At 56.8% G+C, this 23,908-nt stretch overlaps 1 protein-coding gene across 1 annotated transcript in view; it reads left to right on the forward strand.

Annotated features, from left to right (window-relative positions):
- SRRT (serrate, RNA effector molecule) overlaps positions 1-23,908 on the forward strand; it is a 48,202-nt gene that overhangs the window by 5,918 nt on the left and 18,376 nt on the right. The window contains 11 exon segments of the mRNA XM_034073496.1: positions 866-1,054; positions 7,409-7,578; positions 9,337-9,482; positions 13,505-13,618; positions 14,604-14,780; positions 17,326-17,547; positions 17,635-17,696; positions 18,905-18,983; positions 20,188-20,463; positions 22,009-22,176; positions 22,943-23,096. Of these exon segments, the coding sequence (XP_033929387.1) occupies positions 866-1,054; positions 7,409-7,578; positions 9,337-9,482; positions 13,505-13,618; positions 14,604-14,780; positions 17,326-17,547; positions 17,635-17,696; positions 18,905-18,983; positions 20,188-20,463; positions 22,009-22,176; positions 22,943-23,096 (1,757 nt within the window).

Consider the following 23,908-nt stretch of genomic DNA (forward strand, 5'->3'; position numbering starts at 1 on the left):
TATATCTGCCCCATAGTGCCCCATAACCCCCTATATCCCCCCTATATCCCCCCCATAGTGTCCCATAGCACCCTATATCTGCCCCATAGTGCCCCATAACCTCTCCATAGTGCCCCATAGTGCCCCATAACCACCCCATAGTGCCCCATAACCCCCCCAAATCCCCCTATAACCCCCCTATAACCCCCTATATCTCCCCCATAACCACCCCATAGTGCCCCATAGCACCCTATATCCCCCCCATATCTGCCCCATAACCCCCTCTATCCCCCCCCAGGCTGGGCTCCATCGCGGAGGTGGAGCTGGGCCTGACCCCCCCCCCCCCATAACCCCCTATATCCTCCCTATAACCACCCATAGTGCCCCATAGCACCCTATATCTGCCCCATAGTGCCCCATAACCCCCCCAAACCCCCCTATAACCCCCCCATAACCCCCTATATGCCTCCCATAACCCCCCCAAACCACCCTATATCTCCCCCATAACCCCCCCACAACTGCCCCACAGTGCCCCATAGCTGCCCCATAGCTACCCCATAACCTCCCCTCTGACCCCTCTCCCCCCCCCCCAGGCTGGGCTCCATCGCGGAGGTGGAGCTGGGCCTGACCCCCCCCCCCCCCCATAACCCCCTATACCCCCCCCATAGTGCCCCATAACCCCCTATAACCCCCCCAAACCCCCCTATATCCCCCCCATAGTGCCCCATAGTGCCCCATAACCCCCCTATATCCCCCCATAACTGCCCCATAGCGCCCCATAACCCCCTATATCCCCCCCATAGTGCCCCATAGCACCCTATAACCGCCCCATAGCGCCCCATAACCTCCTATATCCCCCCCATAACCACCCTCTATCCCCCCCCAGGCTGGGCTCCATCGCGGAGGTGGAGCTGGGCCTGACCCCCCCCGTGCTCAAGAGCTTCAAGGAGTTCCTGTTGGCCATGGACGATGCTGTGGACGAGACTGAGGCCGTGAAACGTTACAATGACTACAAGGTGGAGTTCAGGAGGCAGCAGCTGCAGGAGTTCTTCCTGGCGCACAAGGAGGAGGAGTGGTGAGTGGGGGAGGGGAAAGGGACCCAAACATGGGGGAAATAGACCCAAAAATAGGGGAAAATGGAGAAAAAATGGGGAAAATGGGCATAAAAACGGGAAAAATAGCCCCAAAAATGAGATAAATAGCCCCAAAAATGGGATAAATGGACAAAAAATAGGATAAATGGAACAAAAAATGGGATAAATAGTCCCAAAATGGGAGAAACAGAACAAAAATGGGAAAAATAGCCCCAAAAATGGGAGAAAGAGCCCCAAAAATGGGATAAATGGACCCAAAATGGGATAAAGAGACCAAAAAATGGGATAAAGAGATCCAAAAATGGGAAAAATGGCACCAAAATGGGAGAAATAGCCCAAAAAAATGGGATAAATGGACCAAAAATGGGAAAATTAGCCCCCAAAATACGATAAAGAGACCAAAAATGGGAGAAAGAGACCAAAAATGGGATAAATGGAACAAAAAATGGGAAAAATAGCCCAAAAAATGGGATAAATGGACCAAAAATGGGATAAAGAGACCAAAAAAGGGGATAAAGAGATCCAAAAATGGGAAAAAAAGCCCAAATAATAGGATAAAGAGACCAAAAATGGGATAAACAGACGAAAGAGGGGATAAAGGGACTAAACATGAGAAAAATAGCCCCCAAAAATGGCATAAATGGAACAAAAATGGGTAAAATAGCCCCAAAAATGGGAGAAACAGCACCGAAAATGGGATAAATGGACCAAAAATGGGAAAATAGCCCAAAAATGAGAAAATTGGCCCCCAAAATGGGAGAAATAGCCCCAAAAGTGGGAGAAAGGGACCCAAAAATGGGGAAAATAGCCCCCAAAATAAGATAAATAGGCCAAAAATGGGATAAACAGACCCAAAAATGGGAAAAATAGCCCCAAAAATGGGATAAATGGACCAAAAATGGGATAAATGGAACAAAAAATGGGAGAAATAGCCCGAAAAATGGACCAACAATGGGATAATAGCCCCAAAAATGAGAAAATTAGCCCCAAAAATGGGATAAACAGACCCAAAAATGGGATAAATGGACCCAAAATGGGACAGATGGGCACAAAAATGGGATAAATGGAACAAAAAATGGGGAAAATAGCCCCAAAAATGGGATAAGGAGACTAAAAATGGCAGAAAGGGCCCCGAAAATGAGAGAAATGGGCACAAAATTCAGAAAAATAGCCCCAAAAATGGGATAAATGGACCAAAAATGGGAGAAGCAGAGGAAAAATGGGAAAACCAGTCCCAAAAATGGGATAAACAGACCCAAAAATGCGGGAAGGAGACCAAAAATGGGAAAAATAGGCCCCCAAAATGGGATAAATGGACCAAAAAATGGGATAAATGGACCAAAAAATGGGATAAATGAACCCAAAATGGGAGAAATACCCCCAAAAATGGGGGAAACAGCAGAAATGGCCTCAGAAATGGAAGAAGTGCCCCTAAAACCATAGAAATGCCACTAAAATGGGCAGAAACACTCAGGAAATGGTAAAAGTGCCCCTGAAACAGCAGAAACAACCCAAAAACCAGGAGAAATGGCCCTAAAAGGGTAAACGCTACCCTAAAAATGGCAGAAATGCCCCCAAAAGGATAGAAAGGTCCCAAAAATCGCTATAAACACCCCCTATAATGGTGGAAATGGCCCTAAAACATGGGAAACGCCTCCAAAATGATAGAAACGCCCCTAAATACGTTAGAAACACCCCCCAAAATGATGGAAATGGCCCCAAAACGGTAGAAACGCCCCTAAAAACGTTAGAAACGCCCCGAAAACGGTAGAAACTCTCCCAAAATGATAGGAAACGCCCCCAAAACGGTTAGAAACGCCCCCAAAACGGTAGAAACACCCTCAAACCGGTTAGAAACCCCCTCAAAAACGATAGAAACGCCCCAAAAACGATAGAAACACCCTCAAACCGGTTAGAAACGCTCTCAAAACGGTAGAAACACCCCCAAAACGGTAAAAACGCCCCAAAAACGGTTAGAAACACCCCAAAAACGGTTAGAAACGCCCCCAAAACGGTTAGAAACGCCCCAAAACGGTTAGAAACGCCCCCAAAACGGTTAGAAACGCCCCAAAACGGTTAGAAACACCCCCAAAACGGTTAGAAACACCCCCAAAACGGTTAGAAACACCCCCAAAACGGTTAGAAACGCCCCCAAAACGGTTGGAAACGCCCCCAAAACGATAGAAACACCCCCAAAACGGTTAGAAACGCCCCTAAAACGGTTAGAAACGCCCCCAAAACGGTAGAAACACCCCCAAAAAGGTAGAAACCCCCTCAAAACGGTAGAAACGCCCCAAAAACGGTAGAAACACCCCCAAACCGGTTAGAAACACCCCCAAAACGGTTAGAAACGCCCCCAAAACGGTTGGAAACGCCTCCAAACCGGTTAGAAACGCCCCAAAAACGGTTAGAAACACCCCCAAAACGGTAGAAACACCCCAAAAACGGTTAGAAACGCCCCAAAAACGATAGAAACACCCCCAAAACGGTAGAAACGCCCTTAAAACGGTTAGAAACGCCCCTAAAACGGTTAGAAACGCCCCCAAAACGGTAGAAACACCCCCAAAACGGTAGAAACGCCCCAAAAACGGTAGAAACACCCCCAAAACGGTAGAAACACCCCAAAAACGGTTAGAAACGCCCCCAAACCGGTTAGAAATGCCCCAAAAACGGTAGAAACACCCCCAAAACAGTTAGAAACGCCCCCAAAACGGTTAGAAACACCCCCAAAATGATAGAAACGCCCCCAAACCGGTTAGAAACACCCCCAAAACGGTAGAAACACCCCCAAAACGATAGAAACACCCCCAAACCGGTTAGAAACACCCCCAAAACGGTTGAAAACGCCCCCAAAACGGTAGAAGCACCCCCAAAACGGTTAGAAACGCCCCCAAAACGGTAGAAACACCCCCAAAACGGTTAGAATCACCCCAAAAACGGTTAGAATCACCCCAAAAACGGTTAGAAACACCCCAAAAACGCTTAGAAACGCCCCCATCGGGACCAAACCAAGTGGGTCTGGGTTCGGGGGGGGGGTTGGGTCGAACCATTACCGCGGATGTTAACGACCTTTTCTCCCCTCCTCCCTCCCAAGCGCCCCCTCCGGAGCCGCCTGGAGCCTTAACCCCCCCCCCCTCTAAGGGCCGGGTTGGTTTGGCCCCCCCCCGGGTTGGAACGGTCCATGTGCGGCCGGGGGGGGGGGACACAGCGGGTAGATAGTGAGGGTTGGGGGCCGCGCACAATGCGGCCCCATAGGCGCACAGTGGCAGGACGCAGGCAGGGCGTTTGTTGTTTTCTTTTTGGGGGGACCCCCCCCCCCATTCACCCCAATGGGGGGGTCCCTTTTTGGACCGTTTTGGGGGTGCTCCCCCCCCCCCCCAGTGTAATGGTAAGCGCCGAAGCGGGGCACGGCTGGACGGAGATGGGTATGTATGACCCCCCCCCCCCATACAACCCCATTGGTACGGTCTGCACCCCCACACTGGGGGCAGGAGGGGGGGAGATGGGACCCCCTTAATGGGGGGGGTATGGGGAGGGAGGGGGGGGTTGGGGTCTGATATGGGGCTGAGGGGGTCCCCGTGTTTATGGGGGGGTCCCGTTGCATAGGGTACAGGTGGGGTCCCCCATGCCCCCCCCCCCTCCGCTAACATGGGGGGCTCCATGTACCCCCTTATGGAACTGGGGGGGTCTCCAGGAGCAGGGGCTCCCCCTCCCCATCCCCATTGCGTGCCTATGAGGGGGTCCCATTAGCAGGACCCCCCCTCCCTTTCAATGGTACAGCCCAATGTGTGTGTATGTGTATGATGGGGCTCCCCCATTGCTGTCATAGAAGGGGGGGGTCCTGCTCCCCAGAGCATCCCATTGCGTGCCTATGAGGGGGTCCCATTACATGGACCCCACCTCCCCCCCCCCCATTCAATGGTACAGCCCAATGTGTATGGTGGGGCTCCCCCATTGCTACCAACGGGGGGGGGTGTCCTGCTCCTTGGACCATCCCATTGCTACCAATGGATGGGGGTCCTGCTCATTGGCCCATCCCATTGCTGCCAATAGGGGGGGGTCCTGCTCCTTGGACCATCCCATTGCGCACCAATGGGGGGGGTCCTTCTCCTTGGACCATCCCATTGTATGCCTATAGAGGGGTGTCCTGCTCCTTGGAGCATCCCATTGTATGCTTATGGAGGGGGGTCTGGACCATCCCATTGCGCACCTATGGAGGGGTGTCCCGCTCCTTGGACCATCTCATTGCTGCCAATGGATGGGGGTCCTGCTCCTTGGACCATCCCATTATGCACCTATAGAGGGGTGTCCTTCTTGGACCATCCCATTGCGCACCAATGGATGGGGGTCCCTCTCCTTGGACCATCCCATTGCTACCAGTGGGGGGGTGTCCTTCTCCTTGGAGCATCCCATTGTATCCTTATGGATGGGGGTCCTTCACATTGGACCATCCCATTGCTACCAATGGGGGGGGGTCCTGCTCATTGGCCCATCCCATTGCTACCAATGGATGGGGGTCCCGCTCCTTGGACCATCCCATTGTATGCCTACAGAGGGGTGTTCTCCTTGGAGCATCCCATTGTATCCTTATGGAGGGGGGTCTGGCCCATCCCATTGCTACCAATGGATGGGGGTCCTGCACATTGGACCATCCCATTGCTACCAATGGGGGGGGGAGTCCTGCTCCTTGGACCATCCCATTGTATCCTTATGGAGGGGGGTCTGGACCATCCCATTGCTACCAATGGAGGGGGGTCTGGCCCATCCCATTGCTACCAATGGAGGGGGGTCTGGACCATCCCATTGTATCCTTACGGAGGGGGGTCTGGACCATCCCATTCCGCACCTATAGAGGGGTGTCCTGCTCCTTGGACCATCCCATTATGCACCTATAGAGGGGGTCCTGCTCCTTGGACCATCCCATTATATCCTTATGGAGGGGGGTCTGGACCATCCCATTGTATGCCTATAAAAGGGTGTCCTGCTCCTTGGCCCATCCCATTGCTGCCAATGGGGGGGGGTCCCCACTCATTGGACCATCCCATTGCGCACCAATGGATGGGTGTCCTCCTTGGACCATCCCATTGTATGCTTATGGATGGGGGTCCTGCTCATTGGCCCATCCCATTGCTACCAATGGGGGTTGTCCTGCTCCTTGGACCATCCCATTACACACCTATAGAGGGGTGTCCTCCTTGGACCATCCCATTATGCACCTATAGAGGGGGGTCCTGCTCCTAGGACCATCCCATTGCTACCAATGGGGGGGTCCTGCTCCTTGGCCCATCCCATTCCACCCCTCCAGAGGGGGGTCCTACACATTGGACCATCCCATTGCTGCCAATGGGGGGGGGTCTGGACCATCCCATTGTATCCTTATGGAGGGGGGTCTGGACCATCCCATTGCTACCAATGGATGGGGGTCCTGCACATTGGACCATCCCATTCCGCACCTATAGAGGGGGGTCCCTCTCCTTGGACCATCCTATTGTATGCTTATGGAGGGGGGTCTGGACCATCCCATTGTATCCTTATGGATGGGGGTCCTGCTCCTTGGACCATCCCATTGCTACCAATGGGGGGGGGTCCCTGCTCCTTGGCCCATCCCATTGCTACCAATGGGGGGTGTCCTGCTCCTTGGACCATCCCATTGTATGCTTATGGATGGGGGTCTGGCCCATCCCATTGCTGCCAATGGAGGGGGGTCTGGACCATCCCATTGTATCCTTACGGAGGGGGGTCTGGACCATCCCATTGCTACCAATGGAGGGGGGTCTGGACCATCCCATTGTATCCTTATGGAGGGGGGTCTGGACCATCCCATTGTATCCTTATGGAGGGGGGTCTGGACCATCCCATTGTGCACCTATGGAGGGGTGTCCTGCTCCTTGGACCATCCCATTGCTACCAATGGATGGGGCTCCTGCTCCTTGGCCCATCTCATTGCTACCAATGGGGGGGGGTCCTGCTCCTTGGACCATCCCATTGTATGCTTATGGAGGGGTCCCATTACTAGCACCCCACCTCCCCCCCATTAATATGGTACAGCCCAATGTGTGTGTGTATGATGGGGCTCTTCCATTGGAGCATCCCATTGTGTGTCTATGGATGGGAGTCCTGCACATTGGCCCATCCCATTGCTACCAATGGGGGGTCCCTCTCCTTGGCCCATCCCATTCCACCCCTCCGGAGGGGGGTCCTACACATTGGACCATCCCATTGTATCCTTACGGAGGGGGGTCTGGACCATCCCATTGTATCCTTACGGAGGGGTGTCTGGCCCATCCCATTACCACCAATGGAGGGGTGCACACTGACCCCCCCCTATGGCACAGGTTCCGCTCCAAGTACCACCCGGACGAGGTCGGGAGGCGGCGGCAGGAGGCTCAGGCTGCGCTCAGGAACAGGCTCAATGTGTTCCTGTACCTGGCGGATAACGGCTGGTTCGAGAACCTGCTGCTGGACATCGACCGGGCACCGGAGATCGTCAAGATGCTGGATGCAGGTGGGGGGGGGGGAAGGGGAGGGGACATCTATGGGGACCTAAACCCATACATAGGGGGATAAACCACATCCCTAGTACCCAAACCCCATTCATGGGGGTCTAAACCCATCCATAGGGGGGTAAACCCCATACTTGGTACCCAGACCCCATCCATGGGGGTTAAACCCAATACATGGTACCCGAAACCCCATTCATGGGGCCCTAAACCTGTCCTTGGTACCCAAAACCACATTCATGGGGACCTAAACACCATCCATGGGGGGATAAACCCCATTTATGGGGAGCTAAACCCATCAATAGAGGGGTAAACACATCCAAGGGGCCCTAAACCCATACTTGGTACCCAACCGCCATCGTCAAGATGCTGGATGCAGGTGGGGGAGGGACACATCCATGGGGCCCTAAACCCCATTCATGGTACCCAAAACCCCATTCATGGGGGGTTAAACCCCATCCTTGGTACCCAGACCCCACCCATGGGACCCTAAACCCATTCATGGGGGGCTAAACCCCATTCATGGTACCCAAACCCCATTCATGGGGCTCTAAACCCCATTCATGGGGGGGTGAACACATCTATGGGGCCCTAAACACCATCCATGGGGGGTTAAACCCCATCCTTGGTACCCAAACCCCATCCATGGGGCCCTAAACCCATTAATGGGGAGCTAACCCCATACTTGGTACCCAGACCCCATCCATGGGGGGATAAACACCATCCATGGGGACCTAAACCTATCATTGGTACCCAAAACCACATTCATGGGGACCTGAACACATCCATGGGGGTTAAACCCATCCATGGTAACCAAACCTCATCCATGGTGGCCTAAACCCCATTCATGGTACCCGAAACCCCATTCATGGGGAGCTAAACCCATACTTGGTACCCAACCCCCATCCATGGGGGGTTAACCCCATCCCTGGTCCCCATCCCCCATCCATGGGGCCCTAAACCCATCCAGGGGGGGTTAAACCCCATCCATGGTACCCAACCCCCATCTATGGGGGGGTAAAGCCCATTCATGGGGGGTTAATCCCATCCCTGCCCCCAACCCCCATCCCTGGTACCAAACCCCCATCTATGGGGCCCTAAACCCATCCATGGGGGGTTAACCCCATTGATGGGGCCCTAAACCCATCCCTGGTCCCCAAACCCCATCCCTGGTCCCCATACCCCATCCATGGGGGGTTAAACCCCATTCATGGTCCCCATCCCCCATCCATGGGGTGTTAACCCCATCCCCCATCCCTGCTCCCCATCCCCCATCCATGGGGGGTTAACCCATCCCTGGTCCCCAACCCCCATCTATGGTACCCATCCCCCATCCATGGGGGTTAAACCCATCCATGGTACTCTAAACCCCATTCATGGGGCCCTAAACCCCATTCATGGGGGGGGTGAACCCATCCCCCATCCCTGCTCCCCATCCCCCATCCATGGGGTGCTAACCCCAACCCCCATCTATGGGGTGTTAACCCCATCCCCTATCCCTGGTACCCAAACCCCATCCATGGTCCCCATCCCCCATCCCTGGTCCCCATCCCCCATCCATGGGGTGCTAACCCCATCCATGGGGCCCTAAACCCATCCATGGTGTGTTAACCCCATCCCCCATCCCTGGTCCCCATCCCCCATCCCTGCCCCCCATCCCCCATCCATGTGGTGCTAACCCCCCCCCCCCCCCAACCCCCATCCATGGGGGGGCTAACCCCTCCCCCCCCATCCATGTGGTGCTAACCCCCCCCCCCCCATAGCCGTGATCAAGATGGAGGGGGGCACGGAGCACGACCTGCGCATCCTGGAGCAGGAGGAGGAGGAGGAGAGAGGGGACAAGGCCGAAGGTCAACGCAAGGAGGAGCCCAGACCCACAGAGCCCAAGGGGGCAGAGGAGGACAAGAAGGTTGGGGGCTGCCCCATAGAGGGGTATTGGGGTCCCATAGAGGGCTATTGGGGTCCCTATGGCCCCATAGAGGGGTATTGGGGTCCCTATAGCACCATAGAGGGGTATTGGGGTCCCATAGAGGGCTATTGGGGTCCCTATGGCCCCATAGAGGGGTATTGGGGTCCCTATAGCACCATAGAGGGGTATTGGGGTCCCATAGGGGTGGTTATTGGGTCCCATATTGGTGGGTATGGGGTCCCATAGGGGTGGTTATGGGGTCCCATAGGGGTTGTTATGGGGTCCCTTTAGCCCCATAGGGGTGGTTATGGGGTCCCATAGGAGTGGTTATGGGGTCACTTTGGCCCCATAGAGGGCTATTGAGGTCCCATAGGGGTGGTTATGGGGTCACTTTAGCCCCATAGAGGGGTATTGGGGTCCCATAGAGGGGTATTGGGGTCCCTATAGCACCATAGAGAGGCTATTGGGGTCCCTATGGCACCATAGAGGGGTATTGGGGTCCCTATAGCCCCATAGAGGGGTATTGGGGTCCCTATGGCTCCATAGAGGGGTATTGGGGTCCCTATGGCTCCATAGAGGGGTATTGGGGTCCCTATAGCCACATAGAGGGGTATTGGGGTCCCTATGGCCCCCTAGAGGGGTATTGGGGTCCCTATAGCCACATAGAGGGGGATTGGGGTCCCTATGGCTCCGTAGAGGGGTATTGGGGTCCCTATAGCCCCATAGAGGGGTATTGGGGTCCCTATAGCACCATAGAGGGGTATTGGGGTCCCTATAGTCCCATAGAGGGGTATTGGGGTCCCTATAGCTCCATAGAGGGGTATTGGGGTCCCTATAGTCCCATAGAGGGGTATTGGGGTCCCTATGGCCCCATAGAGGGGTTATTGGGGTCCCTATAGCCCCATAGGGGTGGTTATGGGGTCCCATACGGATGGTTATGGGGTACCTTTAGCCCCATAGAGGGGCTATTGGGGTCCCATAGGGGTGGTTATGGGGTCCCTTTAGCCCCATAGATGTGGTTATGGGGTCACTTTAGCCCCATAGGGCTGGTTATGGGGTCCCATAGGGGTGGTTATGGGGTCCCTTTAGCCCCATAGGGGTGGTTATGGGGTCCCATAGGGGTGGTTATGGGGTCACTTTAGCCCCATAGAGGGGCTATTGGGGTCCCTTTGGCCCCATAGAGGGGGGTATTGGGGTCCCTATAGCCCCATAGAGGGGTACTGGGGTCTCATAGGGGTGATTATGGGGTCCCATAGAGGGGCTATTGGGGTCCCTATAGCCCCATAGAGGGGTAATGGGGTCCCATAGGGGTGGTTATGGGGTCACTTTAGCCCCATAGAGGGGTATTGGGGTCCCATAGAGGGGCTATTGGAGTCCCTATAGCACCATAGAGGGGTATTGGGGTCCCTATAGCCGCATAGAGGGGCTATTGGGGTCCCTATTGCACCATAGAGGGGTATTGGGGTCCCTTTAGCCCCATAGAGGGCTATTGGGGTCCCTTTGGCCCCATAGGGGTGGTTATGGGGTCCCATAGGGGTGGTTATGGGGTCCCATAGGGGTGGGTATGGGGTCCCATAGGGGTGGGTATGGGGTCCCTTTGACCCCATAGGGGTGGTTATGGGGTCACTTTAGCCCCATAGGGGTGGTTATGGGGTCCCATAGGGGTTGTTATGGGGTCCCTTTAGCCCCATAGAGGGGTTGTTGGGGTCCCTATAGCACCATAGAGGGGTATTGGGGTCCCTATAGCACCATAGAGGGGTATTGGGGTCCCATAGAGGGCTATTGGGGTCCCTATAGCACCATAGAGGGGTTATTGGGGTCCCATAGGGGTGGTTATGGGGTCCCTTTAGCCCCATAGAGGGGTATTGGGGTCCCTATAGCACCATAGAGGGATATTGGGGTCCCTATGGCACCATAGAGGGGTATTGGGGTTCCTATAGCACCATAGAGGGGTATTGGGGTCCCTATAGCCACATAGAGGGGTATTGGGGTCCCTATAGCCCCATAGAGGGGTATTGGGGTCCCTATAGCACCATAGAGGGGTATTGGGGTCCCTATAGCCCCATAGAGGGGTATTGGGTCCCATAGGGGTGGTTATGGAGTCCCTTTAGCCCCATAGGGGTGGTTATGGGGTCCCTTTGGCCCCATAGGGGTGGTTATGGGGTCCCATAGGCGTGGTTATGGGGTCCCATAGGGGTGGTTATGGGGTCCCTTTAGCCCCATAGAGGGGCTATTGGGGTCCCATAGGGGTGGTTATGAGGTCCCTTTAGCCCCATAGAGGGGTATTGGGGTCCCTATAGCCACATAGGGGTGGTTATGGGGTCCCATAGGGGTGGTTATGGGGTCCCTTTGGCCCCATAGGGGTGGTTATGGGGTCCCTATAGCCCCATAGGGGTGGTTATGGGGTCACTTTGGCCCCATAGGGGTGGTTATGGGGTCCCATAGGGGTGGGTATGGGGTCCCTTTACCCCCATAGAGGGGTTATTGGGGTTCCTTTGGCCCCATAGGGGTGGTTATGGGGTCCCTTTAGCCCCATAGAGGGGCTATTGGGGTCCCTATAGCCCCATAGAGGGGTATTGGGGTCCCTATAGCCCCATAGGGGGGTATTGGGGTCCCTATAGCCCCATAGAGGGGTATTGGGGTCCCTATAGCACCATAGAGGGGTATTGGGGTCCCTATAGCACCATAGAGGGGTATTGGGGTCACTATAGCCACATAGAGGGGATATTGGGGTCCCTTTAGCCCCATAGAGGGCTATTGGGGTCCCTATAGCCACATAGAGGGGTATTGGGGTTCCTATGGCTCCATAGGGGTGGTTATGGGGTCCCTTTGGCCCCATAGAGGGGTATTGGGGTCCCTATAGCCCCATAGAGGGGCTGTTGGGGTCCCTATAGCACCATAGAGGGGTATTGGGGTCCCTATAGCACCATAGAGGGGTATTGGGGTCCCATAGGGGTGGTTATGGGGTCGCTTTAGACCCATAGGGGTGGTTATGGGGTCCCTTTAGCCCCATAGGGGTGGTTATGGGGTCCCATAGGGGTGGTTATGGGGTCCCTTTAGCCCCATAGGGGTGGTTATGGGGTCCCATAGGGGTGGTTATGAGGTCCCTTTAGCCCCATAGGGGTGGTTATGGGGTCCCATAGGGGTGGTTATGGGGTCCCTTTGGCCCCATAGAGGGGTATTGGGGTCCCTATAGCCCCATAGAGGGGTATTAGGGTCCCATAGAGGTTGTTATGGGGTCACTTTAGCCCCATAGAGGGGTTATTGGGGTCCCATAGGGGTGGTTATGGGGTCCCATATGGGTGGTTATGGGGTGCCTTTAGCCCCATAGGGGTGGTTATGGGGTCCCATAGGGGTGGTTATGGGGTCCCTTTAGCCCCATAGGGGTGGTTAAGGGGTCCCCCCCACCCCATAGGGGTCCTATTGGGGTCCCTTTGGGGTCTGTTTTGGGTTCCCCCATTGACCCCCATAACCCATTGCCCCCCATAACCCCATTGCCCCCCATACCCCATTGCCCCCCATACCCCATTGCCCCCCATAACCCACTGCCCCCCATACCCCATTGCCCCCTATTGCCCCCCATAACCCCATTGCCCCCCATAACCCATTGCCCCCCATACCCCATTGCCCCCCATACCCCATTGCCCCCCATTGCCCCCCATAACCCATTGCCCCCCATAACCCCATAACCCATTGCCCCCCATAACCCATTGCCCCCCATAACCCCATAACCCATTGCCCCCCATAACCCATTGCCCCCCATACCCCATTGCCCCCCATAACCCATTGCCCCCATAACCCATTGCCCCCCATTGCCCCCCATAACCCATTGCCCCCCATAACCCATTGCCCCCCATTGCCCCCCATAACCCATTGCCCCCCATAACCCATTGCCCCCCATTGCCCCCCATAACCCATTACCCCCCATTGCCCCCCATAACCCTATAACCCCATAACCACATTGCCCCCCATACCCCATTGCCCCCCATTGCCCCCATAACCCCATTGCCCCCCATGAGCAGGGTGAAGGGGAAGCTGTGGGGCAGGAGCCTGGATCAGTGGGGCAGGAGCAGCAGCAGCAGCCCCAGGAGCAGGACAAGGGCCAGGATGAGGAGGGGGGAGCCGAGGGCAAGAAGGTGAGTGCCCCGCCCCCCTTAAGCCACGCCCCTTCAAGCCACGCCCCCCTGACCTACATTAGGCCCCTCCCCTTTCCCCTTGGCCCCTCCCCTTTATAAGCCCCTCCCCTTTAATCCAAGCCCCCCCTTCCCCTCATCCCCATCCCTTGCCCCCCCCCCCCCCCCGTGATCTATGGCCCCGCCTCCTTCAGGCCACACCCCCCCTTAAGCCACGCCCCTTGTCCTACATTAGGCCCCTCCCCTTTATAAGCCCCTCCCCTTTGATCCTAGCCCCCCTTCCCCTCATCCCCATCCCTTGCCCCCCCCCCGTGCTCTGTGGCCCCGCCCCCTTCGGGCCCCACCCCTCTAAGCCACGCCCCCTGTCTTACAATAGGCCACTCCCCTTTCCCCATGGCCCCTCCCCTTTATAAGCCCCTCCCCTTTGATCCAAGCCCCTTATCCCCATCCCTTGCCCCCCCCTTCTGTGCTCCTTGGCCCCGCCCCTTTCAGCCCCCACCCCTCTAAGCCCCTCCCCCTTCAGCCCCCACCCCTCTAAACCCCGCCCCCTTCGGACCCCACCCCTCTAAGCCCTGCCCCCTTCAGCCCCCACCCCTCTAAGCCCCTCCCCCTTCAGCCCCCACCCCTCTAAGCCCCGCCCCCCCAGTCCAACCCCCTCTAAGCCCCTCCCCCTCCAGCCCCTCTAAGCCCCGCCCCCTTCAGTCCCCACCCCTCTAAGCCCCTCCCCTCCAGCCCCCACCCCTCTAAGCCCCGCCCCCTTCAGTCCCCACCCCTCTAAGCCCCTCCCCTTCAGACCCCACCCCTCTAAGCCCCACCCCCTTTAGACCCCGCCCCATTCAGCCCCCACCCCTCTAAGCCCCGCCCCATTCAGCCCCCACCCCTCTAAGCCCCGCCCCCTCTGACCACGCCCATCTAAGCCCCTCCCCCTTCAGCCCCCCCCCCCCAACCCATCTAAGCCCCGCCCCCTCCCCTTTGGCTCCGCCCCCAGCGCCCCCCCAATGACAGTGATGAAGATGAGGATGAGGACTCAGACAGTGACCGGGAGCGAGGCAGGCGCCAGGCTGAGAGCCAGGGTGGGCACTATGGGGGCCTATGGGGGGGACCTATAGGGGGGGGGCCCTATAGGGGACCTATGGGGTGGGCACTATGGGGGGCCCCTATAGGGGTTTGTATGGGGGGGTCTCTGTGGGATCCTTATTGGGGTCCCTATGGGGGGGTCCTATAGGGGGCCTATGGATTGGGCACTGTGGGGTCCTATGGGGGGGACCTATAGGGGACCTATGGGGGGGACCTATAGGGGGCCTATGGGGTGGGCACTATGGGGGCCTATGGGGGGGACCTATAGGGGCCTATGGGGGGGGCACTATGGGGGCCTATGGGGTGGACCTATGGGGGCCTATGGGGTGGGCCTATGGGGTGGGCACTATGGGGTCCTATGGGGGGGACCTATAGGGGGCCTATGGGGTGGGCACTATGGGGGGGACCTATAGGGGACCTATGGGAGGGAACTATGGGGGCCTATGGGGGGGACCTATGGGGGGGGCCCTAGGGGGGGGGGCCCTATAGGGGGCCTATGGGGTGGAGCTATGGGGACCTATGGGGTGGGCACTATGGGGTCCTATGGGGGGGGCCCTATAGGGGGCCTATGGGGGGGGGCCTATGGGGGGGGGCCCTAGGGGGGGGCTCTATGGGGGACCTATGGGGGTGACCTATGGGGGCCTATGGGGTGGACCTATGGGGACCTATGGGGGCCTATGGGGGGGACCTATGGGGGGGGGGCCTATAGGGGGCCTATGGGGTGGGCACTATGGGGGGAGCCCTATAGGGGGCCTATGGGGTGGGCACTATGGGGTCCTATGGGGGGGAACTATGGGGTCCTATGGGGCGGCCCTATGGGGGACCTATAGGGGGCCTATGGGGGGGCCCTATAGGGGGCCTATGGGGTGGGCACTATGGGGGGAGCCCTATAGGGGGCCTATGGGGTGGGCACTATGGGGGGGGCCTATGGGGGGCCTATGGGGTGGACCTATGGGGGCCTATGGGGGGGACCTATGGGGGCCTATGGGGGGGACCTATAGGGGCCTATGGGGGGGGCCCTATAGGGGGGGCCCTATAGGGGGCTTATGGGGTGGGCACTATGGGGGGGCCCTATAGGGGTTTGTATGGGGGGTGTCTCTGTGGGGTCCTATGGGGTGGAGCTATGGGGGCCTATGGGGGGAACCTATGGGGGCCTATGGGGGGGACCTATAGGGGCCTATGGGGTGGGCACTATGGGGTCCTATGGGGGGGCCCTATGGGGTGGACCTATAGGGGGCCTATGGGGTGGGCACTATGGGGGGGCCCTATAGGGGGCCTATGGGGTGGGCACTATGGGGGCCTATGGGGCGGCCCTATAGGGGGGGACCCTATAGGGGGCCTATGGGGTCCTATGGGGCGGCCCTATAGGGGGCCTATGGGGTGGGCACTATGGGGTGGGCACTATGGGGTGGGCACTATGGGGGGGACCTATGGGGGGCCTATGGGGTGGAGCTATGGGGGCCTATGGGGGGGACCTATGGGGTGGACCTATAGGGGGCTTATGGGGTGGGCCTATGGGGGGCCTATGGGGGGGACCTATAGGGGACCTATGGGGTGGGCACTATGGGGCGGCCCTATAGGGGGCCTATGGGGTGGGCACTGTGGGGGCCTATGGGGCGGCCCTATAGGGGCCTATGGGGGGGACCTATGGGGGCCTATGGGGTGGGCACTATGGGGTCCTATGGGGCGGCCCTATAGGGGCCTATGGGGGGGCCCTATGGGGGGGGCCCTATAGGGGACCTGTGGGGTGGGCACTATGGGGGGGCCCTATAGGGGTTTGTATGGGGGGGCCCTATGGGGTCCTTATTGGGGTCCCTATGGGTGGGCACTATGGGGTCCTATGGGGTGGGCCTATGGGGTCCTATGGGGGGGCCCTATAGGGGACCTATGGGGTGGGCACTATGGGGTCCTATGGGGCGGCCCTATGGGGGCCTATGGGGTGGGCACTATGGGGTCCTATGGGGGGGGCCCTATAGGGGGCCTATGGGGTGGACCTATGGGGTCCTTATTGGGGTCTGTATGGGGGTTTGTATGGGGGGGTTCCTATGGGAGTCCCTATGGGGGGGCCCTATGGGGGGTTCTCTATGGGGGTGCCCTATAGGGGTGCGTATGGGGGGGCCCATTGCGGTCCTTATTGGGGTCTCTATGGGGGGGGCCCTATGGGGGTCCCTATGGGGGGCCCTATGGGGTCCTTATTGGTGTTTGTATGGGGGGGTCCCATTGGGGTTCCTATGGGGTGCCCTATAGGGGTTTGTATCGGGGGGTCCCATATAGGTCCCTATAGGGGGGCCCTATAGGGGTTTGTATGGGGGGGTCCCTATGGGGTCCTTATTGGGGTCCCTATAGGGGTTTGTATTGGGGGGGGTCACTATGGGGTCCTTATTGGGGTCCTTATGGGGGGGCCCTATAGGGGTTTGTATGGGGGGGTCTCTATTGGGGTCCATATGGGGGGGCCTATGGGGTCACTGTTGGGGTCTATATGTGGGGGCCCCTATGGGGGTCTCCCTATGGGATGTCCCTATGGGATGCTCCCTATGGGGGTCTCCCTATGGGGGTGTCCCTATGGGGGTCTCCCTATGGGATGCTCCCTATGGGATATCCCTATATGTTTCTCACCCCCCTTCCCCCCCCAGACGACAAGCCCAAGGACAACCCCCCCCACGAAGACGAGGGGGTCCCGGCCCCCCCAAAGCCCAAGGACCCAATGGGGGGGTCGGGGGGGGGCAGTACCATCCTCCTCCTCAATGGGGGGGTCCATGGGGGGGGGTGACCCCAAACCCCGTCCCCTACACAAGACCTGCTCCCTATTCATGAGGAACATCGCCCCCAATATATCCCAGGCTGAGATAGTAGCAGTGAGTATGGGGGGGCTATGGGGGGGGTTATGGGGTGCTATGGGGCACCCCAAAACCCATTGACCCTATAACCCGTCCCCTATACAGCTGTGTAAGAGGTACCCTGGGTTCATGAGGGTGGCACTGTCCGAGCCGCAGCCGGAGAGGAGGTGGGTATGGGGGAGCCCCCATTGCGCCCCATTGTGGGGGTATCCCCCCATTGTGGGGGTATCCCCCCCATTGCGCCCCATTGTGGGGATATCCCCCCCATTGCACCCCATTGTGGGGGTATCCACCCCCCATTGCACCCCATTGTGGGGGGACCCGCCCATTGCACCCCATTGTGGGGTATACCCCCCATTGCACCCCATTGTGGGGGTGTCCCCCCCATTGCACCTCATTGTGGGGGTATCCCCCCCCCATTGTGCCCCATTGTGGGGGTATCCCCCCCATTGCGCCCCATTGTGGGGATATCCCCCCCATTGCATCCCATTGTGGGGGTATCCCCCCCCCGTTGCACCCCATTGTGGGGGTGTCCTCCCCATTGTGCCCCATTGTGGGGGTATCCCCCCCATTGCACCCCGTTGTGGCGGTGTCCCCCCCATTGCACCCCATTGTGGGGATACCCACCCCATTGTGCTCCATTATGGGGGTGTCCCCCCCATTATGGGTGTTGGTTATGGGGATCCCCCCCCATTGCCCCACATGATGTGGGTCCCATCCTATCTCTGCCCCCATTATGGGGTCCCTCCCATTGAGCCCCATTATGGGTGTTGGTTATGGGGTCCCCCCCCATTGCCCCCCATTATGGGGTTATCCCCCCCATTGCCCCCATTATGGGTGTTGGTTATGGGATCCCCCCATTGCCCCCATTATGGGGTCCCCCCATTGCCCCCCATTATATGGGTCCCATCCTGCCCCCCCCCATTGCCCCCCATTATATGGGTCCCCCCATTGCCCCCATTATGGGTGTTGGTTATGGGGTCCCCCCATTGCCCCCCATTATGGGGTCCCCCCATTGCCCCCCATTATATGGGTCCCATCCTGCCCCCCCCATTGCCCCCCATTATATGGGTGTTGGTTATGGGGTCCCCCCATTGCCCCCCATTATATGGGTCCCCCCATTGCCCCCCATTATATGGGTGTTGGTTATGGGGTCCCCCCATTGCCCCCCATTATATGGGTCCCATCCTGCCCCCCCCATTGCCCCCCATTATATGGGTCCCCCCATTGCCCCCCATTATATGGGTGTTGGTTATGGGGTCCCCCCATTGCCCCCCATTATATGGGTCCCATCCTGCCCCCCCCATTGCCCCCCATTATGGGGTCCCCCCATTACCCCCCATTATGGGGTCCCCCCATTGCCCCCCCCATGCAGGTTCTTCCGCCGGGGCTGGGTGACCTTTGACCGCAGTGTGAACATCAAGGAGATCTGCTGGAGCCTGCAGAACATCCGGGTCTGGGCTGGGGTTTTGGGGTGAATTTAGGGGATTTTGGGGTTTTTTGGGTGAAATTGGGGGATTTTGGGGTGTTTTGGGTTGATTTTGGGTGTTTTGGGGTGATTTTGGGGTATTTTTGGTGTGTTTTGGGGTGGTTTTGGGGGGGTTTAGTGGGGGAGTTGAGCATCTCTTGGAAGGGATGCAGGAGGGACATTGGGGTCTGTGGCTCCTACAGTGGGTGCCTATGGTGGCCATGGGTGCCCTATGGTACCTATGGGTGCCTATGGTCTCTATGGGTACCCTATGGGTGTCTATGGGTACCTATGGGTGCCTATGGTATCTATGGGTGCCTATGGTATCTATGGGTACCCTATGGGTACCTATGGGTGTCCTACGGTGCCTATGGGTGCTCTATGGTATCTATGGGTTCCTGTGGTTCCTATGGGTGCCTATGGTGCCTATGGGTGCCTACAGTGTCCATGGGTGGCCTATGGTACCTATGGGTGCCCTGTGGTACCTATGGCTGCCCTATGGTACCTATGGGTGCCCTACGGTTCCTATGGGTGCCCTACGGTTCCTATGGGTGCCTATGGTACCTATGGGTACCTATGGCTGCCCTATGTTACCTATGGTATCTATGGGTCTCTATGGGTACCTTATGGGTGCTCTATGGTACCTATGGATGTCTATGGTACCTATGGCTGCCCTATGGGTGTCTATGGTATCTATGGGTCCCTATGGGTTCCTATGGGTCTCTATGGATGTCTATGGGTCCCTATGGTACCTATGGGTGTCTATGGGTGCCTAGGATATCTATGGGTCCCTATGGGTACCTATGGTTACCTATGGGTCCCTATGGGTACCTATGGGTGTCTATGGTACCTATGGTATCTCTGACTGTTCTATGGGTACCTATGGGTGCCTATGATATCTATGGGTTCCTATGGGTGTCTATGGTACCTATGGGTACCTATGGGTGTCTATGGGTCCCTATGGGTACCTATGTTATGTATGGGTTCCTATGGGTGCCTATGGTATCTATGGGTGTCTATGGTACCTATGGGTGTCTGTGGGTGTCTATGGTATCTATGGGTCCCTATGGGTTCCTATGGGTGTCTATGGGTCCCTATGAGTACCTATGGATGTCTATGGGTGTCTATGGGTGTCTATGGTATCTATAGGTACCTTATGGTCCCTATATGTCCCTATGTTCCCTATACAGCTCCGTGACTGTGAGCTGAGCCCGGGTGTGAACCGGGACCTGACCCGGCGCGTGCGCAACGTGAGCGGCATCACCCAGCACAGACCCATCGTGCGCCATGACATCCAGCTGGCCGCGCGCCTCGTGCACGCGCTCGACGCCAGGGCACAGCTGTGGGGCACCAGTGACACCAGTAACACCAGTACTGGGACCAGTACAACCGGTACTGGGAGTGGGACTGGTACAACTGGTGCCAATGGCAGCGGTGAGGGCAACGCGGATGGAGCTGCTGCTGCGGTGAGTGAAGGGAGGGAGCACATGGGGGCTATGGGGGCACCTTATAGAGACACTATAGAGACCTTACAGAGCCATATAGAGCACATATAGAGTACATGTAGAGTACATATAGGGAGCCATAGAGACACCCATGACATCCAGCTGGCCGCGCGCCTCGTGCACGCGCTCGACGCCAGGGCACAGCTATGGGGTGACACCAGTAACACCAGTAACACCAGTACAGCCGGTACCACCGGTACTGGGAGTGGTACCGGTACCACTGGTGCCAATGGCAGCGGTGAGGGGAACGCGGATGGAGCTGCTGCTGCGGTGAGTGAAGGGAGGGAGCACATGGGGGCTATGGGGGTTCATGTAGAGACACTATGGAGGCCTTATAGAGACCCTATAGAGACCATATAGAGTCCACATAGAGATCATCTAGAGACACTATAGAGACCATATAGAGTCCACATAGAAACCATATAGAGACACTATAGAGACCATGGAGTCCACATAGAGACCATATAGAGACACTATAGAGACCATATAGAGTCCACATAGAGACCATATAGAGACACTATAGAGACTATCTAGAGACACTATAGAGACCATATAGAGACACTATAGAGACCATATAGAGCACACATAGAGACACCCATGACATCCAGCTGGCCGCGCGCCTCGTGCACGCGCTCGACGCCAGGGCACAGCTGTGGGGGGATACCAGTAACACCAGTAACACTGGTACTGGTACCAGTACAACCGGTACTGGGAGTGGGACTGGTACCACTGGTACCAATGGCAGTGGTGAGGGGAACGCAGATGGAGCTGCTGCGGTGAGTGAGCCCATGGGCCTGTGGGGGGACCTTATAGAGACATTATAGAGACCATATAGAGACCATATAGAGCCCCATACCCCCGTAGCCCCCATAGCCCCATACCCCCCATACCCCCATATACCCCCCATACCCCATAGCCCCCTATACCCCCCATACCCCCCATACCCCCCATACCCCCATAGCCCCCATACCCCCTATACCCCCCATACCCCCCATACCCCCCATACCCCCATACCCCCCATACCCCCCATAACCCCTATACCCCCCATACCCCCCTATACCCCCCATACCCCCCTATACCCCTATACCCCCCATACCCCCATACCCCCCTATACCCCCTATACCCCCATACCCCCCATACCCCCTATACCCCCCATACCCCCCATACCCCCATATACCCCATATACCCCATACCCCCCATATACCCCATACCCCCCTATACCCCCCTATACCCCCCGTACCCCCCATACCCCCCTATACCCCCCATACCCCCCATACCCCCCATACCCCCCTATACCCCCCATACCCCCATACCCCCTATACCCCCTATACCCCCATACCCCCCTATACCCCATATACCCCATACCCCCCATACCCCCCTATACCCCCCATACCCCAAACCCCCCATACCCCCCTATACCCCCATACCCCATATACCCCATTACCCCTATACCCCCTATACCCCCCATACCCTATAGCCCCTATACCTGTCATGGGGTCACCACAGGCGGTGCCATCCCAGAACCCAGTTCTTCGCCATATAACCGACTACCTGATCGAGGAGGTGAACGCGGAGGAGGAGGAGCTGCTGGGGGGGGGGGCAGGGGCCGAGGAGCCCCCCCGAGAACCCAACCCCACTGAGGTCACTGTGGAGCGTGATGAGAAGCTGCTCAAGGTGACACCTATGGGTGACATTGGGTGACATTGACTCCTGTTGGGTGACATTGGGTCCTATGGGTGACATTGGGTGACATTGAGTCCCATTGGGTCCTGTTGGGTGACATTGAGTCCTATTGGGTGACATTGAGTCCTGTTGGGGGTCATTGGGTGACATTGAGTCCCATTGAGTCCTATTGGGTGACATTGGGTCCTATTGGGTGACATTGAGTCCCATTGGGTCCTGTTGGGTGACATTGAGTCCCATTGAGTCCTATTGGGTGACATTGAGTCCTATTGGGTGACATTGAGTCCTGTTGGGGGTCATTGGGTGACATTGAGTCCCATTGAGTCCTATTGGGTGACATTGGGTCCTGTTGGGTGACATTGAGTCCTGTTGGGTGGCATTGGGTGTCATTGGGTGACATTGAGTCCCATTGAGTCCTATTGGGTGACATTGGGTGACATTGAGTCCTATTGAGTCCTATTGGGTGACATTGAGTCCCATTGGGTGACATTGAGTCCCATTGAGTCCCATTGATGTCCCATTGAATTCCATTGGGTCCCCATTACCCCATTCCCCCCATCACCCCCATTACCCCATCACCCCATTGACCCCCATTACCCCATTACCCCCATTCCCCCCATTACCCCATTACCCCCATTCCCCCCATTACCCCATTACCCCCATCACCCCCATTCCCCCATTGACTCCCATTACCCCATCACCCCATTAACCCCATTAACCCCATTACCCCCATTGACCCCATTAACCCCATTCCCAGGTCCTGGACCGCCTGTTGCTGTACCTGCGCATTGTACACTCGGTGGATTACTACAACACGTCTGAGTACGTCAATGAGGACGAGATGCCCAATCGCTGTGGGATCCTGCATGTGAGGGGGCCCCTGCCCCCCAACCGGGTGTCACATGGAGAGGGTGAGCACCGGACCCATAGAGACCCATAGAGACACATAGAGACACATAGAGACACATAGAGACCCATAGAGACACATAGAGACACATAGAGACACATAGAGACCATAGAGACACATAGAGACACATAGAGACACATAGAGACACATAGAGACACATAGAGACCATAGAGACACATAGAGACACATAGAGACACATAGAGACACATAGAGACCATAGAGACACATAGAGACACATAGAGACACATAGAGACACATAGAGACCATAGAGACACATAGAGACACATAGAGACACATAGAGACACATAGAGACCATAGAGACACATAGAGACCCATAGAGACACATAGAGACCCATAGAGACCCATAGAGACACATAGAGACCATAGAGACACATAGAGACACATAGAGACACATAGAGACCCATAGAGACACATAGAGACCCATAGAGACACATAGAGACACATAGAGACCATAGAGACACATAGAGACACATAGAGACCCATAGAGACACATAGAGACACATAGAGACACATAGAGACCCATAGAGACCATAGAGACCATAGAGACACATAGAGACACATAGAGACACATAGAGACCATAGAGACCATAGAGATACATAGAGACCATAGAGACACATAGAGACCATAGAGACACATAGAGACACATAGAGACACATAGAGACACATAGAGACACATAGAGACCATAGAGATACATAGAGACCATAGAGACACATAGAGACCATAGAGACACATAGAGAGCCATAGAGACACATAGAGACACATAGAGACCATAGAGAGACATAGAGACCATAGA

The sequence above is a fragment of the Melopsittacus undulatus genome, assembly GCF_012275295.1.
Source record: "Melopsittacus undulatus isolate bMelUnd1 chromosome 25 unlocalized genomic scaffold, bMelUnd1.mat.Z SUPER_25_unloc_1, whole genome shotgun sequence".
In the NCBI taxonomy this organism is placed as follows: Eukaryota; Metazoa; Chordata; class Aves; order Psittaciformes; family Psittaculidae; genus Melopsittacus; species Melopsittacus undulatus.